Source organism: Mobula hypostoma, chromosome 7, assembly GCF_963921235.1.
Source record: "Mobula hypostoma chromosome 7, sMobHyp1.1, whole genome shotgun sequence".
Classification (NCBI taxonomy): domain Eukaryota; kingdom Metazoa; phylum Chordata; class Chondrichthyes; order Myliobatiformes; family Myliobatidae; genus Mobula; species Mobula hypostoma.
Genome location: NC_086103.1, coordinates 48,068,726 through 48,083,275, shown reverse-complemented (window position 1 = coordinate 48,083,275; position 14,550 = coordinate 48,068,726). Strand labels below are relative to the sequence as shown.

General features: G+C 38.8%; 1 protein-coding gene and 1 pseudogene across 6 annotated transcripts in view; both read right to left on the bottom strand.

Moving 5' to 3' along the window:
• pfdn1 (prefoldin subunit 1) overlaps positions 1-14,550 on the bottom strand; it is a 78,119-nt gene that overhangs the window by 23,241 nt on the left and 40,328 nt on the right. The window contains exon 5 of one of the 6 annotated variants that reach the window (XM_063053409.1): positions 13,306-13,469. The exons of 3 other annotated variants lie outside the window; for them this stretch is intronic. In XM_063053409.1, the coding sequence (XP_062909479.1) occupies positions 13,421-13,469 (49 nt within the window). In that variant the 3' untranslated portion in view covers positions 13,306-13,420. Of the gene's footprint in view, positions 1-13,305; positions 13,470-14,550 lie in introns of those variants that run through there. 2 more of the 6 variants (XM_063053406.1, XM_063053410.1) reach the window with 2 other exon arrangements.
• Positions 7,689-8,644, bottom strand: LOC134349305 (cytochrome c oxidase subunit 6B1-like; annotated as a pseudogene).

Sequence of the window (14,550 nt, the reverse complement as noted above, 5' to 3'; positions counted from 1 at the left end):
AAAAATGGACTTTACTGGCTTAAGAAATATTCTCAATTAAGACTAATTGCATAATGGAGGTCATCTTAATTTTTAATTTAGACATTTTACATTTGACAGAAGATGTTATAACCAGATTTAAAATAATCAATATCCTCAATTGTTAGCTCTCTTAACTGAAACATTCTGAATGTTAAAAGGCCTGAACAGATTAGATATGGCAAAGTTATTTCCCATGGTAGGGGAGTCTAGGACAAGAGGGCACAACTTCAGGATTGAAGAACGTCCGTTTAGAACAGAGATGCGGAGAACTTACTTTAGTCAGAGGGTGGTAAAGCTGTGGAATTTGTTGCCACGAGTGACTGTGGAGGCCAAGTCATTGGGTTTATTCAAGGCAGAGATAGATTTGTTCTTGATTAACCAGGGCATCAAAGGGTATGGGGTGAAAGCAGGGGATTGGGGATGACTGGAAGAATTAGATCAGCCCATGATTGAATGGCGGAGCAGACTCAATAGTCCGAAAGGCCTACTTCTGCTCCTATATTTTAAGGTAAGTGCATTTCTTCATTTCCATTTCATAATTAAAGTATTCATATAGTTTTAGGAATTTCTTCTACTTCTCCTTTTACAGATCCTCGAGACCAACCTTGTTATTCACTAATCATTTTCTTTCATCTTGCATTGTTGTCATTTAGCTTGTCCTCATTTCAAACCTACCAGAGTTTTCTTTGTGTTTTTCTCCTTTTCCTCATCTCTAACTTTTCTCACTTCCGATGAAAAATCATCCACCTGAAACCTCTATTCCGTTTCTCTCTCTATGGAGGCTTCCATATCCACTGCATACTTCCAGTAAAATAAAAAATGTTGGCCACTCCAAACAACCTCCCTCTCAATGTCAGTAAGACCAAGAAACTGGAGGCCAAAACCGGAGGTCCATGAGCCAGTCCTCACCGGGGGATCAGAGGTTGAGATGCTCAGCAACTTTAAATTTCTCTGTGTTATCATTTCAGAGGACCTGCCCTGGGCCGGGCACATAAGCAACACAAAGAAAGCACGCAAACATCCTTTCTTCCTTGGGAGTTTGTGAAGATTTGGCATGACATCTAAAACTCTGACAAACTTCTATAGATGTGTGGTGGAGGGTGTTGACTGGCTACATCACAGTCTGGTATGGAAACAACAATGATCCTGAACGGAAAATCCTACAAAAAGTAGTTGATATGGCTCAGTCCATCACAAGTAAAGCCTTCCCACCACTGAGCACATCTACATGGAGGCATAGTTGCAGGAAAGCAGCATTATCAGGGACCCTCACTACCCAGGTCATGCTTCTTTCACACTGCTGCCATCAGGATGATGGTATAGGAGCCTCAATTAACAACACCAGGTTCAGCAGCAGTTATTACCCCTCAACCATCAGGCTCTTGAACCAAAGGGGACAACTTCACTTGTCCCATCACTGAACTGTTCTCACAACCTATGGATTCACTTTCAAGGACTCGTCATCTTATCTTCTCAATATTTATTGCTTTTTAAGAAATTATTATTTCCACTGTTTGTTGCCTTTTGCACACTGATTGTCTGCCCTGTTGGTGTGGTCTTTCACTGATTCTATTATTGCTATTGGATTGAGTATGCCCACAAGAAAATGAATCTCAGGGTTGTATATGGAGACATATACTGAATATACTTTGATAATAAATTTACTTTGAACTTTATTTCCGACCTCTAAATCTGATAAGATGTTACATTTACAATTTTCTTTAAACTCTATTATAAACCTGTTAGGGAAGGGGGGAGAGAGAGGGGGGGAGGAGGAGGGGGAGGAGGAGGAGGGGTAGGAGGAGGAGGGGGAGGAGGAGGAGGGGGAGGAGGAGCCGCCACCGCTTTAGGAGTCACACAACCAGGTTCAGGAATATTTATTACCCACCAAGCTCCTGAACCAGTGTTACATTAGTGTTATATTAGTCATTGTGTGGCAGAGAATATTGAGCTATCAACTTGTTCTGCAGTATTCTGGTTCGCCAATACTGATAGAACAGCTTTAGGAGAGTATTTAAGGTGTATTTAGAAAAGCAGTAATAAGTTGATAAATTTTAATTAATAGAGCATTAATCTAGAATACATTCTGGGTGAAACAGTTGGTGGTGTGAGCATCAGGTGATACAACAGTTATCTGAAATCTAATTAAACAACTGCCAAGGAGAAAAGTTAATCACAATTTGATCTCAGCTATTAATCTAGCTACAAAGGAACAAACCCAATACAAGCAAAAAGTGAGTTTACACTTTTAAATATATACTCTGCACAGCAAACAATATAATAGACATAATCTGAATCACTAAGTGAATTAATAGACTGACTGAAGAAAGTTCAAAGTAAATTTATCAAAGTACGTATTGTATACCTGTGTCACCATATACTACCCTGATATTCATTTTCTTGCAAGCATTTACAGTAGAACAAAAATACAAAAGAATCAATGAAAACATACAAAGACTAACAAACAACCCATGTGCAAAAGATGACAAACTGTGCAAATACTAAAAAGGAAACAAATAAATAATGTTGAGTCCTTGAAAGCGAGTCCATAGGCTATGAAATCAGCTCAGTGTTGGGGTGAGTGAAGTTATCCGCGCTGCTTCAAGAGTCTGATGGTTGAAAGGTATTAACTATTCCTGAACCTGGCAGTGTGGGCACCAAAGATCCTGCACCTCCCTCCTAAAAGCAGCAAGAAAAGCGCATGACCTAGATGGTGAGGATCCTTGATGAAGGAGGCAGGATATAAACAGGAAGAATGCGAAAAACCACTGTAGAGATTTGCAGAAAAAAAAACACCAAGAGAAAGTGATTTTATCGCAACTCTCAGTAGAAGTTTCCCTGGCAAACTGAATTATATTAATATCGGATATGTATCATACTACTCATGTAGACTCTCCATCATTTATACTAGAACTGCTGTACTTATATGACCAGATGCCAACATGGCTTACCTTGCTGACAGAGAACAATGTGATCAGATCAAAACTTCATACCAAAGTTTCGTAATTTCAAACTAGACCCTTTGCAAGATGAACAACAGGAGGCATTGTAACTCACTTAGCTGCAAAGCAAAACATATGACCTACAAATTCAGAGAGTATGGGTTTAAGAAATTAACAGTATGAATCACACCTACGTGAAAGGAAAAACAAACAAACTGCTGCTCATTTGGTGATAGATAATCCAACCATATTTGCACCGTTTCTTTTGCAAATTTCTCAGTGATGTGTAAACACAAACTGATTCTCAACTTTTTGGAAGTCAAACAACTTCAGGAATGCAGAAACTGCTTTTCTCACCACACACAAAAATAATTACTTGCAGATCACTATGCCATTATCTGTTAGTGATAAGAATGTTATGATTTTAAATACATATGGTAACCACTTACAAAGCTATCCCAATTCATTTCCCTGAGAGAATACAATCTTGAACGTGCAAGGTGAATAAAATAAAGCACAGAGACTTTCTGTGCTTTATTTAACAAAACAAAAATGAATGGGGAATTTCTGTGTTAGATCATTAGGAGCACTCTGATGGAAACCATGACAACATCACCAACATGGCAAATCTCCAATACTAGGATCTCTGATATGCTAAACAAGCTATTCATAATCCTGGTACAGGCTGCAGTCATTAAAAAGTCCAAGTTACATACAATCTAATTACTCAACTGATAAAAAACTATTAACTTCCACAAGTGAGCTTTATCAAAAAAGGAAACCTTATTCCTTACGTAACTTATTCACAGATTTGCTACTCAAAAACATGTTGAAACTCATGACAAAGAGACAGTAGGAAAGATTTTAACATTTAAGTGCCTGACAAGGGGCATTAGTACCAACACATTTATTTCAATGAAAAGTCAAATATAATTTTGGGATCCTTGTGTGATCGAATCAGCAGGTGAACAGCAAAATGCCAAAGAAGTGGCCAAATCCAAATGCAAATCTGTACTCTAGCCTCCAGTAATTTATCCAGGAAGCCAATACAGCCTCATAGTTAAAACCTTGGAAAGCAGGGACAGGATGTAATGAGAAGCTGGCACTGAGGACAGAGTTTTTTTTTGGAGTTAGAATGAACTATATCCTGTTCTGCAAATGATCAATTTTCAAAACTTTTCTGACTGGTGGTGACCCTTTAAAAAAACAGTATACACAGACTGCTCATTTTGCTTGGTTCTTATTTTTCCTTTAATTGCCTTTGTAAAAGGCCTCACAACTTGGTTACTTTTAGTTAGCATGTCCTTCAATGACTTAAGAACTAGAAAGAAAGACTTGAAATTTAAATATTCCTTTCACAATTCAGGATAGTATAAAGTGCTTCAGAACCAGTGAATTACATTTGAAGTTGTAATCACCTTTGAAATGTACCACATAACATGAGCGCTGAGTGAGATGAATTATCAGACTTTCTGAAGATTTCTTCGGGATAAGTGACACATTTACACCCATCTGAAGTGCAACATGGGGCCTTGCATTATGTCTCATATGTAATGTGGCATCCACGCCATTGCATTAATTTGTTAATACTGCACTGAAGTCTCATACCAAAATATAAGATTATCTTTCCACTAAGCAACACACACAAAAAATGCTAGAGGAACTCAGCAGGCCAGGCAGCATCTATGGATAAGAGTAAACAGTTAATGTTTTGGGCCGAGACCCTTCTTCGGAACTAGAAAGGAAAGGGAGAAGTCGGAGCAAGAAGATGGGAGAGGGGAGGAAGACATACAAGGTGGTAGGTGGTAGGCGATAGGTGAAAGGAGGAGAGGGACAGGGATGAAAAAGAGCAGGGAAATTGATTGTTAAAAGAGATAAAGGTCTGAAGAAGAGGGAAACTGACAGCTGAGACAGAAGACAATGGGGATAAGGGATGGGGGAGGAGATGAGGTGAGAGAGCGAAACACGGATGGGGAATGGTGAAGGGGATGGGGGGGGGATTACTGGAAGTTCGAGAAATTGATGTTCATGCCATCAGGTTGGAGGCTACTAAGACGGAATATAAGCTGTTGTTTCTCCAACCTGAGTGTGGCCTCATTATGGTAGTAAAGGAGGCCATGGACTGACATCTGACATGTCAGGCAATTCTACCTCCCATTTTGACATGTCAGTCCATGGCCTCCTCTACTGCCATATTGAGGACACACTCATATAAGCTAGTCCCATTTATGAAATCATAAAATTAATTGACCAATTTTATCAAATATTCAAGTTTTCTAGTTTGAGATTAAATATCTTTTATGAGCAAATAATCGTCAATGTTGAAAATAAACATATCTTGGGGATATAAAAATTGTCTTGGTGTTCCTACAGCAACATTACATTTTTATATGAGTCACTGCTGAATACTTCAGATGATTACGTCATTTGCAATGCGACCTGTACACCTACAAATTATGAAGCAAGATAATATGCTTCGTGGCCAATGTGGAACAGTCACTAACAGCACCTTTCTCAGTTCTACATTACACTGGGGAGGAAAAAAAATACAATACTAGTTCTGTGGCAAAATCTTTTAAGCTTAACCAAAACACTAGAAAACAGGTGCTCTTCAATTCAAAATAAACTGCAAAGAACTACATTCTTTCCTGCTAAAGCAGATTGTTTAGCATAAATCTATTAGGAAAAAAAATGAATGTCATTGATGCCACTGTTCGTCTACTCAATCTGTCAATTCACTATTCCTGCTGTAGATACTAACTTATGTTATGACATTGTTTCATGGATATGGAATGCTATGGTAATCATTAATTATTATAGTAACTACCACTAATCAACAGTTTAAATACATTTTCACACCTGTCAAACCTCATAACTACTAATATACTACCTAAAGTTTGGCATGGCTTAATATTGATCAAGGCCATAAATAGTAAACAGTAACCAAATTCACCCTCCCCAGCATATCAACCTGGAAGCAGAAATAAATTGCAATCTAATTCGTCGAGACCAAGGATCCAAAAGAGTCGTGTTGTTTCAGCACAAGAAGAAGCATAAGGTGGTAGGTGATAGCTGGAACCGGGAGAGGGGGAGGGTTGAAATAACGAGCTGGGAAATTGATTGGTGGAAGAGATAAAGGGCTGGAGAAGGAGGATCTGGTAGAAGAGGGTAAAAGACCATGAAAGAAAGGGAAGGAGGAAGAGCAAGAGAGGGAGGTGATGGGCAGCATATTTCTGTATGATAACTTGCCAAAATGGCCAACAAATCTAATTGACCTGCAAAAACTAATTTTCATCCAAAAAAAAATTCTTTAGCCAGGTTTAAAGTGCATTAGATTTTATTTATGAATTGAGATACAGCGCAGAATAGGCCATTCCAGCCCTCCAAGCCACGCCCCCCAGCAATCCCCGATTTAACCCTAGCCTAATCACAGGGCAATGTACAATGACCAATTAACCTACCAGCCAGTAAGTCCTTGGACTGTGGGAGGAAACCAGAGCACCCGGTGGAAACCCACACGATCACAGGGAGAACGTACAAACTCGTTACAGGCACTGTGGGGATTGAACCTGGGTCACTTACCTGTAAGGCGTTATGCTAACCACTATGCTACCATGCTAAATATAACAACATTCATTTCTGGCATTCCTCCTTTTTTTTGTATCAAAAGTCCAGGAATGACAAAGCAAATATGGAGTTAAAAGAGATTAACATGTTGTCGCAAAACTTAAATTCTCCAGCATAGGAGACAGAACTAAGCACCAAGAGGAGCAGGCTTAGAAAACCAGGGAGAAGCCAAGTTGTCAGGGTGAACATACTGGGAACATAGTTAACCAACGTGGTTTTAGAAGACAGGAGTCTGTGTAACTGAGTGAAACAGCAATAAAAAAGATGTATTAGAACCAGGAGGAAGTCTTAACAACTTTCAACAAGCCAATATATACACAAAATATGTATCTGCGCAGATTTTCAAATGAAATACATAAACTTTTTAATAATGCTAAAAAGGACAAACATTTAATCATTATGAAAGAGCAAGGAAAATTTGTGATATCTGAATACAGAGGGGAAAAGAAATCAAAAAACAAGGATTGCTGATTGTTAATTTTCTTTGTAGAGGTAATTTGATCAAAATATCAAAGACCCTTCATAATGAACAACAGTTCCTCAGATAAGCTCAACATTCATTACTGTGAGTTATCAAATTCCATTCCACCCACACCAAACAATCCAGCATTATCATTGGCAAATGAGAAGGCTCCCTGACTCACTGCTTTGGAACTCTGGCTAATCCTGCAAAAAATACACAAACCTATTTGCATTTGAAGGTGACAATTTAGTTTCCAATTTCTGTTCTTTAAGTTTGTATATGACTTTGTTTTGAACAAAGAAACTCAATTTGTATCCTTAGCTATCAATCATTCAAATACTCAAAACACATGCACATAACATTTGAAATGATATACTTACACTGAACATAGTATGCTTGGCACTTCTACTGCCTCTGTTCACAAGAATGTTAATCAACATATGGTTATTGATGAACCATAATTTATTTATTTACTTTTTTAGGGAAGGGCTCCTCATGGAAGCATTTTATTGTTGAATTACAGACATAGAGAGCTCAAAGTCAGTGAAACCCCAAAACCTATCTCCAACAGAAAAAGGGAGCAGAGAGCTGGGGGAGGGCTCGTGAACATTAACTCCACCACACCCCCCTCGCTCAATCAGCAAAGGTCCAAGGTAGACTTTGGGTAAGAGAGAAGACAACAAAAGATTTGGTGGGCGGGGGGGATAGAGGAGGAAAGAGACAGAGAAAGAGAACCATGTCCCAACTGGACATTCAGATCTTCCCAGGGAAGCTTCCCGGCTCCCTCTGATCATCCCATTTGTTAACACAAGATCGGGGCACAGGGACTTATATACCCTGTTATACCACTCACACACGGACACATCCTTGACCTGAGCGGTCAGAGCCTTCTGGCAGCGATGACAGTCCAGGTAGTTCTGGTAGCAGTTGCGGGTCTGGTTGGTGTTGGGGAACCTGGCATCAAAGGGCGCTGTCCGGTACTGGCTGATGCGTTCCTGGATGCTTGCCATTGTTCACCTTGCTGTTCGTCTGCACTAAGTTCCACCTCCTACGCCCGTCCACCCGCCGGCCAAATAAGCCATGGGGGAAAACGAAGTTCAATCACATCAAACTATTCCACATTTTATTATCTATTCTATCCCTCCCTAGGTACAGAATTAAAATGAGCCAGAATATTTACCATTACTGTGATTAATGTCTTTGCAACTTAGATTTAAACCTATATTCTACTTCCACAGGAAGAAGCACCCTACCTCATTTCATCCATCTGTCACCTCAGAATTCAATTCAGAATTAGGCCATCTGGCCCATCGCATCTGCTCCGCCATTCAATCATGGCTGATCCTTTTTTAAAAATCTCCTCCTCAACCCCAGTTCCTGGCCATCATAGGTCACTCTCCTATATTCAGGCATATATATATATATATGGGTGATTCTTTCATTAGCGTAACCTTTCTGTCCCTGGGGTAGATTTTCAAGAAAAAAAATATATTTTACAAAAACAAGTACAGTAGTTTTAAAAAGTTAGGTAATAATAACTAAATTTTCAGTATATTTCATAAATAATATTTTCTAAATTTTTAAGTGAGTTAAAAACTTGAAAAAAGTGCAAAAAACAGAAATACAGTGTATTATAAAAAAATGTGAGGTAGTGTCTAAAGGTAGCCCATTTAGGAATCAGATGGCAGAGGGGAAGAAGCTGTTCCTGAATCGCTGAGTGTGTGCCTTCAGGCTTCTGTACCTCCTACCTGATGGTAACAGTGAGAAAAGGGCATGCCCTGGGTGCTGGAGGTCCTTAATAATGGATGTTGACTTTCTGAGACAGCTCCCTAAAGGTGTCCTGGGTACTTTGTAGGCTAGTACCCAAGATGGAGCTGACTAGATTTATAACCTGCTGTAGCTTCTTTCGGTCCTGTGCAGTAGCCCCTCCATACCAGACAGTGATGCAGCCTGTCATAATGCTCTCCACGGCACAACTATAAAAGTTTTTGAGTGTATTTGTTGACATGCCAAATCTCTTCAACCTTGTAATATAGTATAGCTGCTGTCTTGCCTTCTTTATAACTACATTGATATGTTGGGACCAGGTTAGATCCTCAGAGATCTTGACACACAGGAACTTGAAGCTGCTCACCCTCTCCACTTCTGATCCCTCTATGAGGATTGGTATGTGTTCCTTTGTCTTACCCTTCCTGAAGTCCGCAATCAGCCCTTTCATCATACTGACATTGAGTGCCAGGTTGTTGCTGTGGCATCACTCTACTAGTTGGCATATCTCACTCCTGTACGCCCTCTCGTCACCACCTGAGATTTTACCAACATTGGTTGTATCATCAGCAAATATATAGATGGTATTTGAGCTATGCCTAGCCACACAGTCATGTGTATATAGAGAGTAGAGCAGTGGGCTAAGCACACACCCCTGAGGTGCACCAGTGTTGATCATCAGTGAGGAGGATCTGTCATCACCAATCCTCAGAGATTGTGATCTTCTGGTTAGGAAGTTGAGGATCCAATTGCAGAGGGAGGTACAGAGGACCAGGTTCTGCAACTTCTCAATCAGGGCTTGTCCCCTAACCAGACTCTGTAACTTTGTCTTCAAAATAAAATAATAGTAGGGGTAAATTCATTAAATTTTAGTTTGTGTTTTCTCACAAGAACTTTTACAACACGTCAAATTCATGTGGGCTGTTTAAAATATAATTTGTGCAATTTTTATGACAAAGAAATCGCTGTACCCAACACTTCTGTCATTACCAATATGCAACACATTTTAGAGACCAACTTTTTTTCCCCAAATAACTGCTTATGTGATGTCATTAAAAGGAGAAGAGACAGGGGAGCATGTGGCTGTCATGACAGAAGACTGACGTTTTGATGTCCAGAAATTGAGTAATTTAAATATTTTTCATCCTGATCTGAGAGTATGTTTATGTGTCATTACCAAATGAGTTATTATTTGAGTGTTATACGGAAAAATAAATAACTTCACTTAATTTAAATACGAGGGGCAATTGATAAGTTTGTGGCCTAAGGTAGAAGGAGTCAATTTTAGAAAACCTGGCACATTTATTTTTCACATAGTCCCCTCCTACATGTACACACTTAGCCCAGCGGTCATGGAACATACGGATCCCTTCTTTGTAGAAGTGGTCCACAGCAGGGGTGATTGATAAGTTAGTGGCCTAAGGTAGAAGGAGACGAGTTATTAACTTCAAACTTTCTGCATTTTCACTCAAAGAGTTGAACTGCACATGCATGTAACGAGAGCATCTTGGACCTCCAGGTGGTCCATAGCAGGGGTGATTGATATGTTCATGGCCTTAGGTAGAAGGAGATGAGTTATACAGCTCTTGTTACATGCACGTGCAGTTCAACTCTTTGAGTGAAAATGCAGAAAGTTTGAAGATAATAACTCATCTCCTTCTACCTTCGGACACGAACTTATTAATCACCCCTGCTGTGGACCACTTCTGGATATCCAAGAAGCCGACTTCTACAAAGAAGGGATCCGTATGCTCCACAACCACTGGACTAAGTGTGCAAATGTAGGAAAAATAAATGTGCTACGTTTTCTAAAATTGACTCCATCTACCTTAGGCCATGAACTAATCAAACACTCCTCGTATACAGAAATAACATTTACAAGCCTGCTATCCAGCTGAGTTAGCAAGTGCGAGACTTAGCCAACTTTTTCTTTAAAAAGTGAGAAATGTCACAACCATTTCACCTTTACCATCATACAACTGGTAGTGAAGTTGTCAAGATGGCCCCAAAATCATCAGCAGACCGATCAAAAAAAAATACAGACACACAATTAAAGACCCAGTGAAATATCAGAAGTACCTTGAAAGAAAAAGAGATATAAAAAAAGGGAGACAGGGAAACTTAAGATCATCTCACAGTTACCAAAGCACAAACAGACACAGAAGAAATGACAGTGGAGAATTAATCAAAGAAACAAAGAGGCTGCTGATAAGGTATGTCAGGCAGTACAAAGTTTTATAGCAGAGAATACCCCACCAGAATCTCCAGCAGGCCAGCAACAAGAACAGAATGACCTCCATCTTCCTGAGGCTTCACCTATACACTAATGGAGACTACAAGAAAGAGCTTTAAGTTTCATGTGTTGCCTTTTTCAGAGTTGTTGAGATTTCTGTGAATGCTTCAGAAGTCTTACTGATAAAAACAAAGTGTGTAGTGAGTTGAGTAAATATTTTGTCAGTGTTTAAAAAGTGTTCTCTCTTATGGACAGTTGAAAAATAATCTCTATAATCCGTTTGAAATTTGAGTTGCTGCTTATTCCAGAGTTGGGGAGGGTTAGGCAGGTATTTTATAAGCATTTTTTTTTAAAAAAAACAAGACTAGACTATGCCTAGTTTAGCTGTTTCATGTGGATGGTTTCAAGAAAGTTCTCCAGCCATCTGCCTTAAAAACTGTGAACTCCTATGGAATTTTGATAAATAGTGCAGACTGTAAGGATGTGTTTATTTGAAAGTATTGCTTTTTCTAGTTGGATAGATGCTTTATCAGAGTTAAAGTTAAACAAAAACTATTGTTTGGCATTGTCAGAAGTATTTTGTCATTACCATCACTGTGCCAATTTTGAAGGAAAATAAAGCTTTGTTTAGCAATATTGGTCTGAACTCATTTGCTGGAGTCAACTGCTTTGATACCAAAAATCAACATTCTGTCAAAAAAAGAGTAAAATTCCAATAGTCTAATTAGTAAACAAGTGTTTCGCTGTTTAGCCAAGGAAAATATTGACACTCTTAAGTGTGTCTCAAAAATATATTCTGAATGTACTTAAAATGAGTTAAAACAAATTTATTAAAGAGCATGGTTTTTATTTGCAGGACTGACTTTGAAATCTTTGTTAGTCATTTCACTTTAAATTAAATTCAGTATTTTGATAGTGTGATGGTAATGACACTCATTCGTAAAAACTCTTGCAAAAAAGTCCTAAAATATAAAAGTTCTCTTAAAGGTTGATCAATACCAAGATCTGGTCTTCATTCCAGAACCTAAAATAAAGGTTATCACATAAACAAAATAAAATTTCAAGAAATTTCATTTTTCAGAATTTCAGGTAGTCAAAATGCCCCTAATTGAAGAGTCACCCATACCGTAAGAACCTAAAACAAACAGCTGGGGGAACTCAATGTGTAGAGCAACATCTATGGAGGTAAAGGAAACGTCAATGTTTCAGGCCGACACCCTGCATCAAGACAGAGTGGTAGAGGGAAAATTGCTGGTATAAAGAGGAGCAGAGGGAGGGTGAGACAGGGGATGGTAGGTGCACCAAGAAGTGGTGAAGGATGAAGGGCGAAAGGCCACTGGAGCCAGGTGGGGAAGCAGGAAGACAGAGGTAGGTGAATGATAGATGGAAGTAGACAAGGGGGAAAAATGGGTGTAGATGGAGCCAGATTTTGGGGGGGGGAGAGCAGGAGGGACGAGTGAAGATACAGATAGAGACTGGTGGGTGATAACTGAGGATATGAAGGCTACAGGTGCTGGAAGCTGATAAGTAAGGAAGGTAATAATTTAAGGGAGGGATTAAATCCCATTTCTCCTTCAAACAGCTCCCATTATCCCCTTCTGCCATTTGTAGCCTTGTCTGCTTCCAGTTATCACCCATCTGCATCTGTCTCTCAACCCTACCCCATCCTCACCTGTCCTTGGTCCACTAATTTATCTCACCCCATCCCCACTCATCTCTATACTGGCCATTTTCCCCTTCCATCCTCAGGGTATTGACCCAGAATGGCAACAATTCCTTTCCCTCTCTACTTCATCCACTGAGCTCTACCAGCTGTTTCTGTTTGTTCCACAATCCATTATCTGTAGTCTCTTATTTCTCCATAAACAAGAACCTGTTGAAAAGTGGAAGTAAAAATAAATGGAAGGAATAAAGATGTAAAATTATGAAATAGTGGCTGGAAATAGAAGATTAAGAACACAATTTCAGAAGATGAGCAAATTTTGGGAAATATGGTGAAAGAACTGGAAGTTAATGATTTTCATTTCTGATAGATTTGTGATTAATACAGTAGATATTTGCACTGTCAACATTTTGTGTTCATTTTAGATTATTATTCACGTTAAATATTTAGTACCTCAGGAAAAGTTGTTTATAATAATACACAAATCTTGTTGATAATGTCAAATGCTATTTTTAAATTAATCTTGTTAATATGTTAAATATATAAATTACTACTCTTATTTGTTATTAAATTTATTATGAAAATGAACAGAGGAGATGTTACAAGCTTCCAAATCAATACACGTTAAAAATGAGCTAATACCAGTCTCGTTAATTAATGTGCCTCTTGCCTAAAAGTACGTAAGCATAGCTTGTTCAGGCAGGTTAGTGATAGACCACACATTCCAACCACCCGTCATCAACTGCTTGCGATCTAGGATAAAAAAAACTGATTAAACAGCACATTCTACACAGCTAAAAAAGAGAAAACTGTCTAAGTTCTTTTCAGTTCTGAGGAGAAAACAAGTTAGTATTTCAAATCCAACCTGAATCAGTGATGAAAGGTTATACCCAAAATAACAATGTTTTATTTCCAAATATATTTAACAGCTATACACTTTTGAAGATCAAATAATTGTATATATGGCACAAACCGATTAAATTTCCAAATAACAAACAAAATCCAATTAGAGGAGGAGGAGATTATGAGCTTGTTCTAATTCCTTCTTATTCACTGGTTTTCTTTGGATGGAACACTATTTGTAAGCGCAGGAAGCTTCCCACAGCGATGTGTGTTTGTTACAGGAGAAAAGACTCCTGCTCATTGCCCAAAGATTGTTTAAAGATTTAGAGAGCACATCTGACATTCATTTAAGTGGTAAAATAAATTTACTAGATGTGCAATTAGCCACAAGTCATCCAGAAACAGAGCACAGAATCACAGTGAGAAGCAGCAGGGAACCAGGTCCTTCAACCTACCAAGTCACTAACTATCATTAAGCAGCCTTTTAATTCCTTACATTATTCCTATACTAAACCATTTTATTCTCCGTACATTTCCATCAGCTTCTCTCAGATAGAACCATTTAGTTGTGAACTAACCTACCCACCCACATATATTTAGGATATGGGCGTGAACTAGAGCACGAGGAAGAAACCTACACGGTCACAGAGAGAACATAAACACAACCAGAGGTTAGGATCAAATCCATGTTGCAGGAGCTGAGGCAATAGCTCAACTAATTGCTCCATAGTATCACCAAATGTTTCAAACCAGGAACCTTTCCCACGCAAGGATAACATGATAACTACATGACAGAAACTATCATCTTGGCATGTACATCTACAGAACTGAAGATTGTTTCTATAGAGATAAAATGATTAAGGGCAAATATTTTGCATGTCGTGCTATCTGTCAAAGAATAAAATGAAAGAGCAAGTCACAATGGGACTGCAGAAAACCCTAATCAACTCTAGCAAGAGTCCAGTTACCAGAATCTGATTCACTTTTATCA